This window comes from Pezoporus occidentalis, unplaced genomic scaffold, assembly GCF_034315485.1.
Source record: "Pezoporus occidentalis ecotype Australia unplaced genomic scaffold, CSIRO_AGI_Poc_V1 ctg160, whole genome shotgun sequence".
Lineage (NCBI taxonomy): Eukaryota > Metazoa > Chordata > Aves > Psittaciformes > Psittacidae > Pezoporus > Pezoporus occidentalis.
Window position 1 is genome coordinate 1,503,522 of NW_026913426.1, and position 16,291 is coordinate 1,519,812.

The following is a 16,291-nucleotide window of genomic DNA, read 5'->3' on the forward strand; positions in this document are numbered from 1 at the left end:
CCCGCCGGCTCCCCGCTGCGCTCGCAGCTCCGCCCCGCGGAGCACGGCGCCCGGATGTGCGGCCCTTCCGGCGGCGAGGCCCGCCCGCCGCCCCGCCCCGCCCCGCGGGGTGCCTCACCGCCGTGGCTGCCCATGGAGGCCGACGCGGAGGCCGAGGTGCGGTTCCTCTTGCAAGAGGCGCGGGAGAGCATCGAGGCGGCGCGGAGCTACCGGCGGGAGCTGGAGCAGCGGCTGCGGGGGCTGCACCAGGCGCGGAAGCAGGTGGAGAGGCGGGACGGGACGGGACGGGGCTGCCCGGGCGAGCGGTGGCCCCGGGGCTCTCCGGCAGTGCTCACCGCGGGGCGGCCGCGGTCAGTGAGCCTGCCCCGGGCAGCGGCGGGGCCGCTTCTCTCCCGGCGGGTTTATCCGTGTCTGCAGGGTGCCGGAGCTCGGCTCGGGCGTGCAGGGAAGGAGGAGGGCGGGGGCTGGGGCGGGCGGTGCTGCCTTGGCCGCCGCTTGTCGCCTCGGTGGGTGCTGGTGGCGGAGGGGGGGACACGGGGATGGGCAGATACAGAAAGTGTCGGGAAGAAGCGGTGCGTGTGTTTGCTGACCGGAGCCTGGCTTAATGGGGTCATGGGGAGGCGTTTAGGCAAGAATAAAGGTGCTTTAAATGAACTGTTTTCTAAGGCAGCTGGGATGCTCGCCTGTACTGTAAAGGGAGCACCATGCCTGTCTTCTCACATCTGAAGGACACCCGTCTAGGCAAGTTGCTCTAATCGGTCACTATCGTGAGCTCTGCTGTGCCCATGCACCAAGCCCCATGGCTCACGTACTCTGTGGGTCACGTCTCAGTGTTGCCAGCATTCCAGGTTAGCTGGTTTTTCTGCAGCTGTGCACTGGAACCACAGGAGGGTTCTCATTGGGACTGGTAACCCACCCACCCACCCCATGCTGGAGATGTGTGGTGAGATAGGCTAATGTGGGCAGGGAGATTGCAGGGAGCCAGTGGAAGGCTGGCTTCTCTGCTGAGACATCCTCCAGGGGTTGTAGTTTCTGTAGACTAGAGCCAATGCCTGACTATCTTCAGTTTCAGTTCTGCAAGGGGTAAATAAACCCCAAACCTAACTCAGAAGATGTATTTGTGGTGACCTGATAACTTTTCTGAAGCAGATTTCTTTAGCATAGAGATCTGCTATAAATCTGCCAGGGTAGTGTCCTGCTGCCGAGTGAATGTGTGCGATCGCTACACATCAAATTAGTCATCTTGCAAACCACAAGCTACTTAAGAAAATGATTTGGTCATGACTGTCTTTAATCCAAACCTTGTCGTCTCGGAGTGTTTCCTGATAATCAAAATGCACTGGGAGGGAGCCAGTTTGCCTCTCTGCAGTGGCTGGGAGTGGTTATTTAGCTTAGCTTGCTTTCCTTTTAATCCTTGGTGGAATTGCTTTGCTCGTGTGCATGTTTCTGTTTTCCCTCTTCCCATCCTCATGACCACGTGCTATTTTGTCTGCGAAGAATCAGCCAGGCAACACGTCCAAGAATTGCCGGTGTGCAGAAGTGCTGGATGTCCTTGACTGGGGTTCAGATAGCGGAAGCTTTATTATTTGGGGGCTGGTGGGCTGATGTAATAGGGAAGGCGGCAAACTTCACACTGCTCTGTGTGCTCAGGGACTTGCATTTCCTCTTCTGCATAGCCAGTGCTATGTGTAAGCCTGCGGCTGGCTTGTTGAGCTTGTGTGTGCATGCAGTGGAGGTAGTGGGCTCAGAGAAGTGCCTGTTCTCTCTCCTTCCACCCCACCCCTTCATGGAGCTAAATACTTCCTTTTTCTCCTAAGCACTGAAATAACAAGAGAAGGGAAACCGAGCTGTGTGGCAGCTGCGGAGCTTCATGACTATTACTTGAAGAGGAAATTTGTTTTACCTAACCAGAGAGCTTCCTGTGTCGGTTGTCTGTACTTCTAAAGATCTAGAAATTACGTGTAAGGCCATGCGCATGTTGCAGCGTTTCCTTGTGTCTGTGGCTTAGAAGAGTTGTTCACTGGGAGATGTTTACTTCTGGCTGTTGCATCTTTAGCTCAGGGGTGTTCGTATGCGTTTTCTTCCCTGAAAGTCAGATTCAGCAAGTTTGCAACCATTTTAATAGGCACTTGTAGAAACTTTGTGGTCTGGCTCTTCCCGAATCAAACCACCCTTGCTGTGCACCCTGCCCTGTGACCCTGGAGCACAGACAAATCCAAGGTGGCTATTTGGAAAAGAAAATGTAAAGCAAGCAGTTTACAAGGATTTAAAAAGTGCAGTAAAGTGACAGGACCTGGGAAAGTGCTTCTAGGTCTTCTAAAAGCCTGGTGTCTTCTTTCCAATGAGGATTACCTGCGTATGATGGCAGAGTGGGGTTTGAACAGGATTGCAGCAGTTTTGGAGGGTGGGAGGGTGAAGACCTACTTTGGACTTTTCTGACAAGAAGAATTCCTTGATTGAAGTACACAGTTTGTGTTTGGCTTAGTTAGTATGCTCTTCCCCTTGTCCAGGCTAGTACATGTACCAAAAATGACTACACTGGTTTAACTGCCAATGGTCCTTTTTTAAGGCTGACTTCACACACAGCCTTTCTCCAGCAGACGCAGATGAGGTTGTTTAGAAAAACAGAAGATGTGCGTGGCCTTTGCCTCTATCCTGAATCCTTCTTTCCTGTTAACCTGAATTTAGATCAGAGAAAGTGCAACATTGACCAGAGATGTACTTGAGCAACATTTTAATGATTTGAAAGGGACCCTGAAGAAGCTGTTGGACGAGCGCCTGATGTCACTGCTGCAGGAAGTGGATGCTATAGAACAAGAGAGCATCAAACCCTTGGATGAATGCCAGAAGTTAATAGAGCATGGGGTTAGTACGGCTGATGATCTGCTCCGGGAAGGTAAGGCAGCACCTAAGCAGTTACCTTCCCTGCTAAGTGTGGTTACGTTCACTGTTGATGAGAAACATGAAAGATGAAATGGCCACTGTACGGGGGGAAAAAAGTCTCCAGAAAGTCTGAGGATGAGGCAGACAGTAATGGACATGTGGAATATTACCATAAAGGCCAGTTTGTGCCTTGCTGATGCTAAATACCTAGCCAGAAAAGAATGTCACTCTTGCCTGTTTTCCCCACACTGGAGAACCTACTGGGAGCATGTCTGAGCCATGAGTATGTTGGCAGTTTCCTTGCATTGTTCTCATGTCTCAACTTTAACTTTCTTTCAACATGATTTCAGTTTTGTGAACTAAAGGGCACTGAGCAGTCTCACATGAGGAGGAAATGTACCAGCTTCCACTCAGACATGGGCTCTGTGCTGGAAGAGCAGGCTGTGGGAGCGCTGTGCTCCTGTCCACTGCAGTAGTGGCAGCATTTAAGAACTAATCTGGTTGTTTTCCTAGCACCACAACCTCTGGGACAGCTGAGAGTCACCTTGTTCTTGTTTTAAATGTCACGTTACTGAATCACAGGGTGTTTGCCTGTGTTTTGTACGAGTTTCTATCAGATCTCAGGAGAGCCTGACTAGCTGTGCACTTTTATCTCGTGGGTTCCCTCTGTAGCAGTAGTGTTGCTAAGTCATCAAACCAAGCAGGCATTGCGTCTGAGTCAGAGAGGAGTTAAACCTCCATGGTTATTAAGCCTCCTGCTGCCAATTATGATGTGTGCTTTTCTTCAGAGATCTGTAGCATTTGTAATCCTCCATTTGGAAAAGGACTGAGCTTGCTTGTGTTGTAAATTACCCTCAAGTCATCAGATAGGAGAAGGGACCATAAATCTCTGTAAGCTGAAGTGTGGGATGCTACTTTATATGGAAAGCCTATGAAAACATTTATATTTATCTCTACACTTTAATGCATGGATGATGTCCTTTGTTCTGATAATAGTCACATTTAAATTGTAGCAAACAGAAGAATGCTTGAAGTGATTTTTTGCTTTTAAGCTCCTGCTATTTTATTTTCTGATGGGTGAAGGTGCTTTGCTTTTTTCTTCCCTTAAAGCAGCTGGAGGAGGGGATTAATAATCCTCATTTTTGGCATCTGAGCCCGGTTCTGCTACCGTGTGAGACCTGAGGCAAATTGTTACATCTGTTATGGGTGTGTCTACAGGAAGCTTTGAGAGCTTCAAAAGATGTTGGATAGGCTTTATATTGTTAACTATAATTGTGTTTTCTAGCTTAGAGTCTAGCAGAAGTGCTGAGAATGCTTCATGTGTAATTGGTCGGTCGTGTCAGAACTGGTTACTCTTTGAAGCAAAAAATGCCTGTCTTGGACGTTGTCTCATTAGGAATATTTTTATTCCAGGAGAGAGTGCGGTCCATGGAGACGTGGGACAGCAGAATGAGAAACTTTGCATCTTTACAAAAAAAGCTTTACATATTCAGCTAGATAGGTAAGATACTGACACACCGAGGTGATCCGAGGCAGTGGCACATGTGCCCTTCTTGTGCAGGGGATCTTTTCTCCTTTGAAACAAAAGCCTTCTGCTCTGTTGCCTTAAAAGACTCATTTGAGGTGTTACTGTCCTGTTTGTTTCATAGACTTTGATGGGCCTGGCAATCACAGAATGGAGTAGTATTCAACCTCCATATGTTCTGTAGAAATATAGGCTGTTTATTTGTGAACGATGAAACCGCTCCTTGTGGAACAGCCTGTATTTCAGAGTATTTACTGAGAAACAGTCTGGTTAGGGCTGAAACACAATGTTTTCTGAGTCTTTTCAGTTTGAAATGCACATGCCAATTTCTGCAGCTGTTCTCTCCCTGCAAATCTGCACAAACTCGAGTGTATGGATGAAATATGAATTTGTAGCAGCAGGCCCCTTCCATTACAACAAACTTTCCTTTCTCAGCTTACCAGAAGTGCCCCCCTTGGTTGACGTGCCTTGTTTATCTGCCCAGTTGGATGACTGCCTTCTTACTATATTGAAAAATCAAATATTCAGACATGGAACTGTGGCATCTCGCCCGCCTGTACAGCTGGAGGAATTTGTTGAGAAGCCTGGAGGTATTTTAGTCCGATGGTGTAAGGTGAGTAAAATATCCTCAGTGAAAATCATTCGGAATTCAGTTATGTTGAAAGATGCTGAAAAAGCCACTTTGATTCTGTATTCTCTGCTGCCTTTGAAAGAATAATCAACTCCAGTGTGTAGTTAGAAACTTTAGAAGAGATTTTTGTGGTGGTGGCCTCATTTAAAGGCAAGATTATCTAGTGATGTTGTGGTTGGCACTGGGGTTTGTGCCTGCTTGGCAGGGACACTTGTGTGCGAGACTCTTGCTGTTGGGCTCTACCTGCTCCTATCTGTGGGCAGAAAGGGCTGACACACCAGTGCACCTCTCCCTCGCAGTCTGCTTCCCTGAGTGTGGAAAGTCAGGAAGGACAGCTGAAGGCACTGCTACCCCATGCTTAAGCAAGTGCCAGGTGTTGAACAAGCAGGAAACAACTCCTTCATATACCCTTCCCACTAAAGAAACACCAGGGTGTGATCTATCTGTGATCATGATGTACAAACAAGGCCAAGAAATCCTGGTGTGTGTGTTTCTGACAGGTGATTCACAAGTAGCCGTTTGTGCTGTGGAAGCAAGCGCTTTGTCTGTGTGGCAATAACAGACTGAACTTCTTTTGCTGGGGTGATGCTTTTGTTCCCTTTGAAGACTCTTTAGCAGACTCAGGATGAGGATGATGCTGGGCCTGTTCTGTTATGTTTTTACCCCTACGCATGTTTGTGTTTTTAGGGTGGTTCAGTAGATAGAAAATATTTTAATACAGGCATTAGCCAGTCAAGTAGCTTTTCTTTTCAACACCCGAAAATTATTTTTGGGTAAATGACTGCTGTGCTCTGTTGTGGTTTAGTTGTTGTTGGACAGCTCTGCGCTCCTTGGCAGCATTGTACAAGCTTGTTCTAGCAACAGCCAGCAGTTGGTCAGCCACCCTTACCTTGTGAAGGACGTGGACTGAGACTGTAAAGCCGTGTCACATGTGGTCTGATTTGCTGTGCTATAGAGGAGTTTGCTGAAGTTGGCCATCTCCATCGGAGAGTAGAGCCGTGGAGGGTTGGTTTTTGGGGGGAGGATATGGCGATGATAATCTCTTTGGACTTAAAGATGTCAAAGAATTGGAAATGATTTCTTGGAACAGTTTATGAAGGATAATAGTGGGTTTCCCTTGCTGTCAAAAACTGGCACTGAATGTCTTCTGCAAATTTGCCTTCAGCTTTTGGCTGAAGGATCTTGTTATATCGCTGCTAGATTGAAAAGCCTTCTGTTAAATGCTACTTCTCTACATACTTTTAAACTGTAATTGAATAATTCTTACAGTTGTCTTTGTATTAGTTAGTTGAGACTGATCCTATTTTCTGTAAGACATGCTTTCTGCTCCTTAATACCTTGTGACCCTGAGTCGCCTTTGATGGCTTCCTGCAGCACTAGCTGTATATGTGCCACTTCAGGGGCAAAAGGAGAGAAAAGAGGGGGTCCTTTATTAATGCAATAAATGTTTCTGTAGGTGGATGAGGACTTCATACCGCAAGATTACCGACTGCAGTATCGGAAGGGTACTGCCACTCACTTTGAAGATGTGTATATTGGCTCGGAGACAGAGTTTGTGGTGCTGCACATTGACCCCAATGTTGATTACCAGTTCAGGGTCTGTGCCCGAAGAGATGGGCGGCAGGAGTGGAGCCCGTGGAGTATTCCTCAGATCGGCTCTACCACGCTAGTGCCCCATGGTACTATTTCCTTGATGTCCATCTTGGTCTAAAGCCTGTGTCATCAGTGCAGCACTCCTAAAGCTCTGTAGTTGCATGACTTAAGGAGCTGCTTTTTGTATGGTGGTGGGGTGTCCTTAGCTATTGTGTGTGTGTGTATAAGGTATGATGAACTATCCTTTTATCCTACCATTTAGCCTTTGCTTCCTAGTGTGAGGGATAGGTAGTGAGCCTTTGCAGCAGGTAGCTCATTGCTTAGCCTTGGAAAGCATCAGTGAGCCAGAAGCAAAGCATTTTCTTTTCTTTCTCTCTCACCCCTACCTAAGCATGTTTTGATGGCTGCAGTCTCACAACAAGCTTTTGTCTTGGAGAGATAAAACCCCACATTTTGTCTTCACGCGGATTCGGGCAGTGGGTAATGAAGGTTTTCCTTTGCCTACTATATGGCTTCAGGGAGCACAGCAAAGAGTGAACTTCTGCTGAACTCTGTGAGCTGGGAAATACTTTTTGTAATTGCAAATCATTTGAAAAGAAATCTCTCCATGAGAGGCACCAAATCAGCCCCTGTGCTTACCATAGCTTAAGCTTTGTATGAAGTGATTGAGTGGCCATTGCGACTGACTTGATTCTGCACAGACAGTAGGGAGTTGAGGTTCATGTTTCTCATGCCTTTATTCTTTTCCCTGTTTTCTCCTTTGAAGAATGGACAACTGGTTTGGAGGGATACAGCCTGAGCAGTCGGAGAAACATTGCACTGCGAAATGATGCCGAGTCATGTGGTGTGCTCTACTCCAAAGCTCCTACTTATTTCTGTGGGCAAACATTAACATTCAGGCAAGTACTTTCTGGGGAGCTGTTGTCTGGTGCGTCTCCTGTGAGCTGTTACATCTGAAGTGTATGTAAACCTGAGTCATGGTGTGTGTGTGAGTTTATATCAGCTCAGCCCCAGCCAAGGTAGTGTGTCTGTGTGAAGTCTGAACTTCCCTCTCTTTATACTTCCTGTCTCTTTAGGAAAACACCTGATGTTTTTGTAGGACCTACATCTATCTAAAACAGCAAGAAGTGAACTCCAGAGGGATGCTAAAATATAGCCCATGCTGAGCAAATCTGTGGAATGTTGAGCTTCCCTGAGTTTTGAAGCAGCTGTTGCTGGCTGGTCAGATGTCAGTGGAGGTTTGCCACTGGTTCTTTTTAACCTTGTGTCAGTGGGTACTTTCCTTCCCAGACTGTCCACAAGCTCTGAAGGCTTTGAATTTAAAAACATTTTATGTGCAGTTGGGACAGATAAGGATGACAGTCTGGCACTGATGTCCTTAAAATCTGAGGTAAATAGTGCTGATCAAACTACTGCTTGAAACTGGCATTAGAATATCCTGAGTGGAGAAGGGATCTGGTGAAGTTCAGTTTGACACAGAACGTGATTTAAAAACCTCAGCAGCTTTGCTGCCTGAGATGCTGCTGTTTAATGGGGTACGAGGAATGTCCTTGTGGCTATGTTAGTTGTAATTACAGACCTCAGAGCCTCTGAAGCTCTATCCCATCTTTCTCTGGTTAAATAAAACTACTTGCTGTACAGTAGGCAACCCTCAAAGGCAATTTAAGGGGGCTGTTAATGGTATTTTTGTAACTTATTCCATGGTGGTTTATTTTTCCTTTCCTGGTAATGAATTGTCTTGGGATGGTTGTAGTATGAGGGTGTATTTGGTTGCCTGTCTGAGATGGGATAAAAGGATCTAAAGTTTCTATTTGAAATCTGTTGCTGGATTTGACATTTCTTGGCTCAGAAATGCCCGTGAAATTAAAGGCAGAGCTTTGAGGTTTCCCTTGGTTCTGTTTCAGACCAATGCCTTTTATCTTTTTTTATTGGTAGCACATGTAAATCTTTTGCCGTATATTTGGGTAATGTGGACTCCTCTCGAAGAGGGGATTGTTTCAGGATGGCAGAGCAGTGAGAAGCACATGTCCACAAGAACTATAATGACACAATCTTGAGACTGAAGATGACCTCAAGTATTGGTTGTGTTCCTCATCCAAGAGTAGCTTCTTGTTTGCAAGTGTGAGGTTTTGCACTACAGGGAGGTGTAGTACTTGGTGTTTGGCTTTCTCCATCTGTTGAAGCAAAAAGTGTATTCACAGGGGGGTAAGTGGCTTTTCAGAGCAAACCAAGCAAGCAAGGTTCATGTTACAGATGATGTTTGTAAAGCAGCTTTGTCTTCTTGTGTGTTCAGGACGTGGGCAGCTCATCAGTGAAAAGTGAAGCTGTGCTGAACACAATGCTTTGTATCCGCTTCTTCAAGATAGACTGCTTCAGTTGTCCTCTGAGGGTGGGGCATTTGGACAAGTTGTAGGAAAACATCATTGCTTTAAGTCAAGGCTCATCCTGTTTCTTTGCAGCCTTCAGGGAGCTGCCCTTAGGAAAGGGAATGAATCTCCACAGTGACCTGCTCTGCAGCTCTCTCTGAAGCTTTTGCTTGTAGCGCGGAGCCACGCTTATTCTGGCCAGGCTGGTGACTGGGATCATCCAGCAGCAGCCCTTGTGAAGATCACACTGACCCGACCCAGCTCTACTGAGAGCTAATGCAAAGAAAGTGTGTGTGTGTGTGTGTGTGTGTGTGTGTGTGTGTGTGATCACCCCCAGGTTTACTTCTCTGTGCCCTGAGACAAATGGAAACTGGTGGTGGCTGAACTGGTTCGGGGTCTGTGTGCTGCAGTGGCAGAGGCAAGGTTTTGCTTCGCAGCATGGGAAGCGGTGAGAAGGGATTTGAACAGTGTAATGTTCTCCTGAGCATTGTTCTACCACACAGTGTGGATACAGATTGATGTGATAGAATTCCTACTTTTTAATGGGTTTATAGTTATGCTTTTCAGGTCATTCTTGTGACTGTACAAACACTTATTTCCACCCCAAAACTCAAGAAAGGCTCCTTTAACTAGGGATGGAGTGAATTAGTGTTCACGTTAGGCACAAAGTTGACAGCTCAGTAGCTGATTACGAAGCCTCCCCAACAACTCAGGCAGAGTTTAAAATCTAGAGTAAAGTACCAAAATGAATTTGAAATCTCCCTTAAAGTTGTTTTGGGCAAATGCTGTGGATCACTTTCAAAGTGAAAGCTTCTTGGATTTTCATTTTTCCCCACTGCTTTTTAGTACAAGGCTTTTGCTATCCCAGTGATGTTCCCAGGGGACTGAAGAACCTAATGGAGTGCAAAAGTAAAACATGGTTCCAATTTTATCTTCCCTGTTTGCCTTGAAAGAGTTAACCCATTGTGTCCCAGCCTGCTGCCCAGTTTAATTTCCAGCTCTGAAAAGCTTCTGCTGAAGTTTTCCTTCATAACCACGATCGGTGCTGTTCTCTCCAGCTGTAATGACATAACCAGTTTTACTTTCTAGAAAGGACCATCTGAGTTTCCCGAGTCACTCATCTCTCTGCTATGATTTAGCACCTTAGGGAGACAGCAGTACAAGAGAAATGACTCAAACACGGAAGAGCCCTTTAGTGTACAAAGTGCAGCCCCATTCTGCTGCTAAGGCCCAAAGGGAGCTGCATCCCAGGGCACTTGCACAGCCTGTGTTCAGAAATTCTTTCCCAGGACCAAAATCCAAAGTGCAGCTGAGCAGAAGCCAGGCTTGTAAATGCTCTTCTCGACACTGGCTGTAGTACACAGTTCATAGAATCATAGGATCACAGAATAGTTAGGGTTGGAAAGGACCTTAAGATCATCTAGTTCCAACCCCCTGCCATGGCCAGGGACACCTCACACTAAACCATGTCATACATGTACACAGTTGCCTCAAGCTGATTTAGTAAACCCAACCAACAACAAAAACTTCCCAAACTCAGTAACCCACCACCACCAGAACACATCAACCTTCCACCTTACCCCTTTGCAGCGGGGCTGAAACACCCCTGTTTCAGTCACACTATTAAATACTTGCTGGAACAACAGCTGGCTTACCCTTATATGTGGTGCTGCCCAGCAGTCTGGTGTAGATGATGGTAGATTGCAGTTTTGTGCTTAGCGGTTGTTTTAAGACAACTGGAAGTTGTTCCAGATGACTCTAAGCTGCAACAGTGGAGAATTTTATTAAACAGCAATGAAGGTTTGCAGGAAGCAGATTGATGTTTTGTTCAGGTTAATAGTGAAGAGTGTTGCTCAGTGGAGCTGTTGGGAAAGCTGGTAGGACCAGTTCAATTGGTAGGACTTCAATAGGGATCTCCCCAGGAGGGTGGGTGAACCTGCTGAAAGCCCAGGAGCATGCACAGAGGTCTGGTGCGGCAGGGTCTGACTGGGTTTCATTGTATGTTTTGATTCAAAGTTTGACTTGACTTTTTGCTTGGTAGAATTGAAACCGTGGGACAGCCAGACAGACGAGACAGCCTGGGAGTGTGTGTGGAGCAGCAGAACGGCTGCGATTCCCTGCAGCGGGATAAAGCCGTGTGCATTAGCACAAACGGTGAGTGAATTGTGTAATGAAGAATGTGGTACTTCGTATTTCCCCAAACCTGTGGCCCCTGCTTACTTGCATCCCTGGATCACATACAAGCAACTTCATCCAGCTTTTACATACATATTGCTTGTGCAGTTAAAGTCTTTGGTGAGATTACTGAAGCCTGTTTGATGTCACAAAGAGGAACAGGGCAGGGTTATTTTCCTTTCCTACTTGCCTGCAAAAAGCAGGGAGACACAGTATTACATGTTAGCACATACACAAAGGGAGCAGTGATGTTTGCTATCTGGACTGTTTCAGGGGCAGTGTTTGTAAATGGGAAAGAGATGACAAACCAGCTGCCTGCTGTTACTTCTGGATCGACAGTGACGTTTGACATGGAAGTGGTGCACTTGGGGACTTCCAGCAACGAGGGAGGAAACTTCAAGCTCCGAGTAACCATTAGCTCCAACAACAGAGAAGTGGTCTTTGACTGGGTACTTGATCAGTGCTGTGGCTCTTTGTACTTTGGATGTTCGTTTTCATACCCAGGCTGGAAAGTTTTGGTGTTCTAGCAGCGAGTAAAGGGATTTTTGTTCTTGCTGTAATGTGTAATGTTAAAACCTGGGTTTCCAGTTGTTTGGCGTCAACAAGCTGTTAACAAAACCCTGTCCTTGTACTACTTGAACTCCACTATATTGTACTTCCTACTGGATTGATTCATTTAAACAAGTAATTGTGAAACATTGGATTTGTTACTCTGGAAAAAAAGTTAGAAACAGGCATTTGCATAGGCAGATTAATTTAAGCAGTCCACCAGCCCTTTCCCTTTTCTCCTCCAGACTTGATTTTTGTCAGTATTTCATTGTACTCTAGTCTCAGGGTACGTGTGTTGTGTAGAATTAACTCTGCTTAATGCTGCTGTTCTGTGAAGTAAGCCTGTAACCATTTAGGGGGTGAAGGGGTGGTAATGGACCAAAGTTTTATTTATACCACTCAAAACAAGCACAGTATTTAGAGCAGCGATGTCCTGCTATGCTTCCTTGTGCACAATGCTGCCTTAATTGTATGAAGGGACAGTGGGTTCTGCATGCAACAGCCCTTTCTTCCACGCACGGTACTGTTCATTCCTCCAGAGCAAGGACTTCTGAGCCATAATGTGTGTTTAAATATGTAGCCAGTCTGTTAATGTCTCACTTAAGTGCCTTATTCCCAGATATTTCTTGAACTGTTGTTCACTTGGAATATATTTTTCTAGAGTAGTTCATGGTGATGCTAACATCAGCTTGATGTGGATGCTCGCTTCAGACTAGACCAGTACCTAGTGTAGGAACGTTATCCTTATCTGCTCTCAATGTCTTCTCTAGTTGAAGCTACCATCAGAGCAAGTCTTAGCAATTCAGCACTGAGGCATGATGTGCAGATTGGCAGCTGTGATTCCTCACAGAGTCCCTCTAAGACTTGGAGCCAGCCTTCTTTCTATTGTCCAACAACAGACACCGTGGAAGTGCTGTTCTGATGTGCAGGATTCCTAGAAATCCCAGACAGCTGCCTGGGAATAACTCATGTTTGGGTGCAATAGTGCAGGTTGATGATCTGAGCTGCCCCAGCAAGTTGGAGTTCCTGCTGGAGATCCACCTTGGGAGATAATGGAGATGGGTGCTGAGTATGGGCTTCAGCCAGACCCTGCTGTCACAGATCTAACTTGTGGCAGTCAGAATGGAACAGAGGATGGTAATTTACTCTCTCCTCCATGTAATAGGATGGAATAAGAAACTATGATTGATGAATTGACTTTGAATTCAGACGTTACATGAAGTTACTACTATTTCCCCTAAGGAGCAACTAAGATTCAGAATGAGTCTAGCAAAGAGAGCCTATTCCTTGTCAACAGATTGCAGTACTACTGCATTTAAATCCTGTTTCCAAGTAACACTCACTGGGGGTCATCTTACCTCAAGTTCAATTAAAATTAAATATATTTTAGTAGGTTAGAATAGTGATATTTTTATGCAACCTGGACAATCACTCTGGCCTTTCAGTGTCACCACACTTCATTAGCTTTCTACACTAGCATAAAAAGCCTGAATTTACATTGGATGAGCGTGCCCCATACTCATGTTCTCAGTACAAAAAGATCACTCATCCTGCTGCATTTTTTCCCCAGGGGTACAAGAACTTGAGAATAGGGGTTAGTATTTATACCAGTTACAGGAAAGCAAATCATGAGTAGAGATCCAGACAGATGCAAAGAGCTCACACAGGACAGAATGAGGTTAGAATTTCCTTTAAGACACAAAGTGAGGAAGACTGGGCACCTGCAGGTAAGATTATCCAGTGTTAGCAACAAAAAGCCTGCAGTACTATCAGTTCTTCAAGCTTAACTATTTCACTATTGGGAAGTACAATACCAGCTGAGCCTGTACTTTCAGGGGGAAGAGTTACCCTGCGAGGACTATTTTCAACTACTTTTAAAATACAGTTCTTTTCCTGTAGCCAGGATCAAACAGTACCAGTCCTGTTCAGAGAGGGTCAGGGTGGCACTCCAGCTTGCAGCCGACCTAAATCTTGCTCCACTTATTAAGGCTGGTAATTTTACTTCCTGCTGGTAATGTTACTTATTTCAGGTGTCAGGTACTAGTTGTAACTTAGTACTTTTACCATATGAAAGCTAAAATAGTGAATATCTACACTTGGGAGGTACCAGCAGGTCAGGTACCTTTTTGTCTGTGTTTGGAGGAGCATCAGACTTGATTCTGCAGGATATTTACTTGCATATTAGAAAATAAAGCTTAAGCCTTGAATTCAGGTACTTCCAGAGGTGGTAACACTGTGACAGTTCATTCAGAATATATACATGAAGCAGCCCGAGGTGACTGTGAAGGGCTGGAAGAGGCCCCTGCTGCTCCCCTGGGGAGCAGAGGATGGCAATAGAAATAGTTTCTCTGACTTCAGTCTTTAGCTGTTGTGTGTTCACCAAGGGCAGCTGCCAATAGGAGCTGGTTTGGGGTTTCTCTTGGGGTTGTTGTTGTTTAACATAGCACAAGCCTAACTGTCCAAACTGCAGATCAGGTACTGCTCAGCCACCCCTTAGTGCTGCACCTTTTAAACCTGTGAGGGGTAGAGAGTCTCAGGGCAAGAGACCTGAGTAATAAAGTACAAAGTACATAAAGAAGCGAAAGAGGCTTGAATGAGAAGGGGTGAGATTCTGTTCTTCCACAGCAGAGTTCAGCTAGACGGAAAACTTGCCCCTTCCTTTACTTTTCCCCCCTCTAGCCCTTGGAGCCCTGCAAGGAGCAGAATGCTGTGTGTAAAATGCAGTCCTGAAAGGTGTTCTCTTAAGCTGGTGCATTCACTTACCTCAACCAAGGATTCTGCGTCAAGTGAAAGTTGAGTTTTTTTAAATAAAGTTTTATCCCTCAGTGGTGTGGGGTCTGGCTCATTATTTATGGGGTATAAACCTGAGCGTTGCTGCATTCTAATAGTTTAGGCACATGGATTCTGTAGCACTGCAGGCAGCATTAAAGAGAATTTCTCACTTTGTTCCAGGTTTTTCACTGTGTATTTCCCTTTCAGCTGCAGTTCAGCTCTTGACTGGCAGTTTTTGCAGCACTAACTTCCATCGTAGCTCATTTTTCTCTTATTTTACACTGTTCTATTACTTATATGCTGTTTTATATACATATATATACACACACACACACTTATTACCGTTCCATTAATTAATACTGTTGTATTAAATGGTGCAACTCTCATACAATAGCAGGTTTTGGCCACTGGTACTGAGCAAGCAGCAGAGCTATTCAATCCCCTTTAGATAAAAATCAGTGTTGAACTAAGGCACAGTTCTGCTTTACCCACAGCCTCTGCCACTTTGGTCTCTCCTAAAAGAAAAATAACTTGTGAAACCAGTAAGGTTTCTCTCATAAAGACACTATTCATATAAAGACTTTTCTTCAATAAGGTGCTTTCTCCTGCAGAGTGCACCTTCAGCTCAAACCCAGCAACCTGGGAGCAGTACTTACCAACTTCATCCGGAGCGCGTGTGTCCTCAGCTGTCAGTCACACAGCATCAGATTTATAAGCAGCAGGACACCTTTGCTCAAGCACTGGTCAACGATGGCACCAAACTGCTCTGTAAATTGAGAAATACTTCACTATGAACAACATTCCATGCTCAGAGGTAGAATTAAACTGCTGGTTTGGGGTAGTGGGGGTTGGTGGTTAGTGGAGTACTCACAACAGTTCAAGCTATCAGCAGCTGCCAGGCCATGGATCTTTACCCCACCCTCCACTTAACTCAAGGACTACACTGAGGACACATTCACAGCAACATACACTTAAGGTTAACAAATCCATCTAACAGTTTTGAATATCATATTTAATGCACTGAATTAAATATTCAAGTCAGATGTTAAGTTCCAGCCCGGGGTTCACAGACCTGTTGTGTGAAGATGATCACCAAACACAGAACATCATTAAAATCTGCCATGACCATATTAAAGGCAGGATTAGAAGAACCTTGCCAATTTCACAGACAAAAGCATACCTGAGAAGTGTGGCCTGAAGTCAAGTTCACAGACTGTCATAGCCTGTATTCCAGTACCTGAATTATTTCTTACATGGAAAAAGGTTTTCAGTGGTTGCTGTTGAACAGTCACCATTTGGCAACAGAGTGCAATTCCTGACTCATTTTGTTCTGTTTGTGTCCATCCTGTACCACCCCAGAGAAGCACCATTTTAAACTGATACCAATTTAAACTTAACCCAGTATCTTGTACATTGTTTGAAGCATTACCCACTTGCATGTAAAACACACAAGTCTTGACACATCACAAGTGACGTTTCATTGTCAGTTACGTGAATTACAGCTCTCAACAGCTTGCAGGTAGAGCTCAGGTATTCAGCTCTGCCCCCAAGGCAGGAGAATGAAAGGTTTGATAATCTCACTGAAAACCTGGCAATTTATGGAGACACCTTAAATATAACAAAAAGACTGGACAGAACGTTAAGATTGTAACATCTGGCAAAGGAAGAACCGGTTTCACATTTTAGAAGGCATGCAGAAGAGAAGGTTAATACAAGGTGCTGCTTGTGGCCTTTCTGCATGCACACACAATGACTGGACAACCATCATGGCAGATTTTATATTACTGAACTTTATGT

General features: G+C 45.4%; 1 protein-coding gene across 1 annotated transcript; it reads left to right on the forward strand.

Annotated features, from left to right (window-relative positions):
* The first annotated feature begins 33 nt into the window (after nt 1-33).
* Nucleotides 34-14,547, forward strand: CRLF3 (cytokine receptor like factor 3). The gene is made up of 8 exons (XM_062612704.1): nt 34-261; nt 2,689-2,896; nt 4,297-4,384; nt 4,844-5,021; nt 6,496-6,718; nt 7,399-7,531; nt 11,040-11,152; nt 11,447-14,547. Exons 1-8 carry the CDS (start codon nt 55-57, stop codon nt 11,698-11,700), a joined length of 1,404 nt encoding a protein of 467 aa, XP_062468688.1. The 5' UTR covers nt 34-54; the 3' UTR covers nt 11,701-14,547.
* The last annotated feature ends 1,744 nt before the right edge of the window (nt 14,548-16,291 follow it).

What these genes read in the sequence shown, in the direction of transcription:
- CRLF3 (XM_062612704.1), top strand. Translation starts at nt 55, where the DNA reads ATGTGCGGCCCTTCCGGCGGCGAGGCCCGCCCGCCGCCCCGCCCCGCC. An exon ending in GGGCAAACATTAACATTCAG is followed by an intron (nt 7,532 to 11,039) that starts GCAAGTACTTTC and finishes TTTGCTTGGTAG; the next exon opens with AATTGAAACCGTGGGACAGC. An exon ending in CGTGTGCATTAGCACAAACG is followed by an intron (nt 11,153 to 11,446) that starts GTGAGTGAATTG and finishes GGACTGTTTCAG; the next exon opens with GGGCAGTGTTTGTAAATGGG.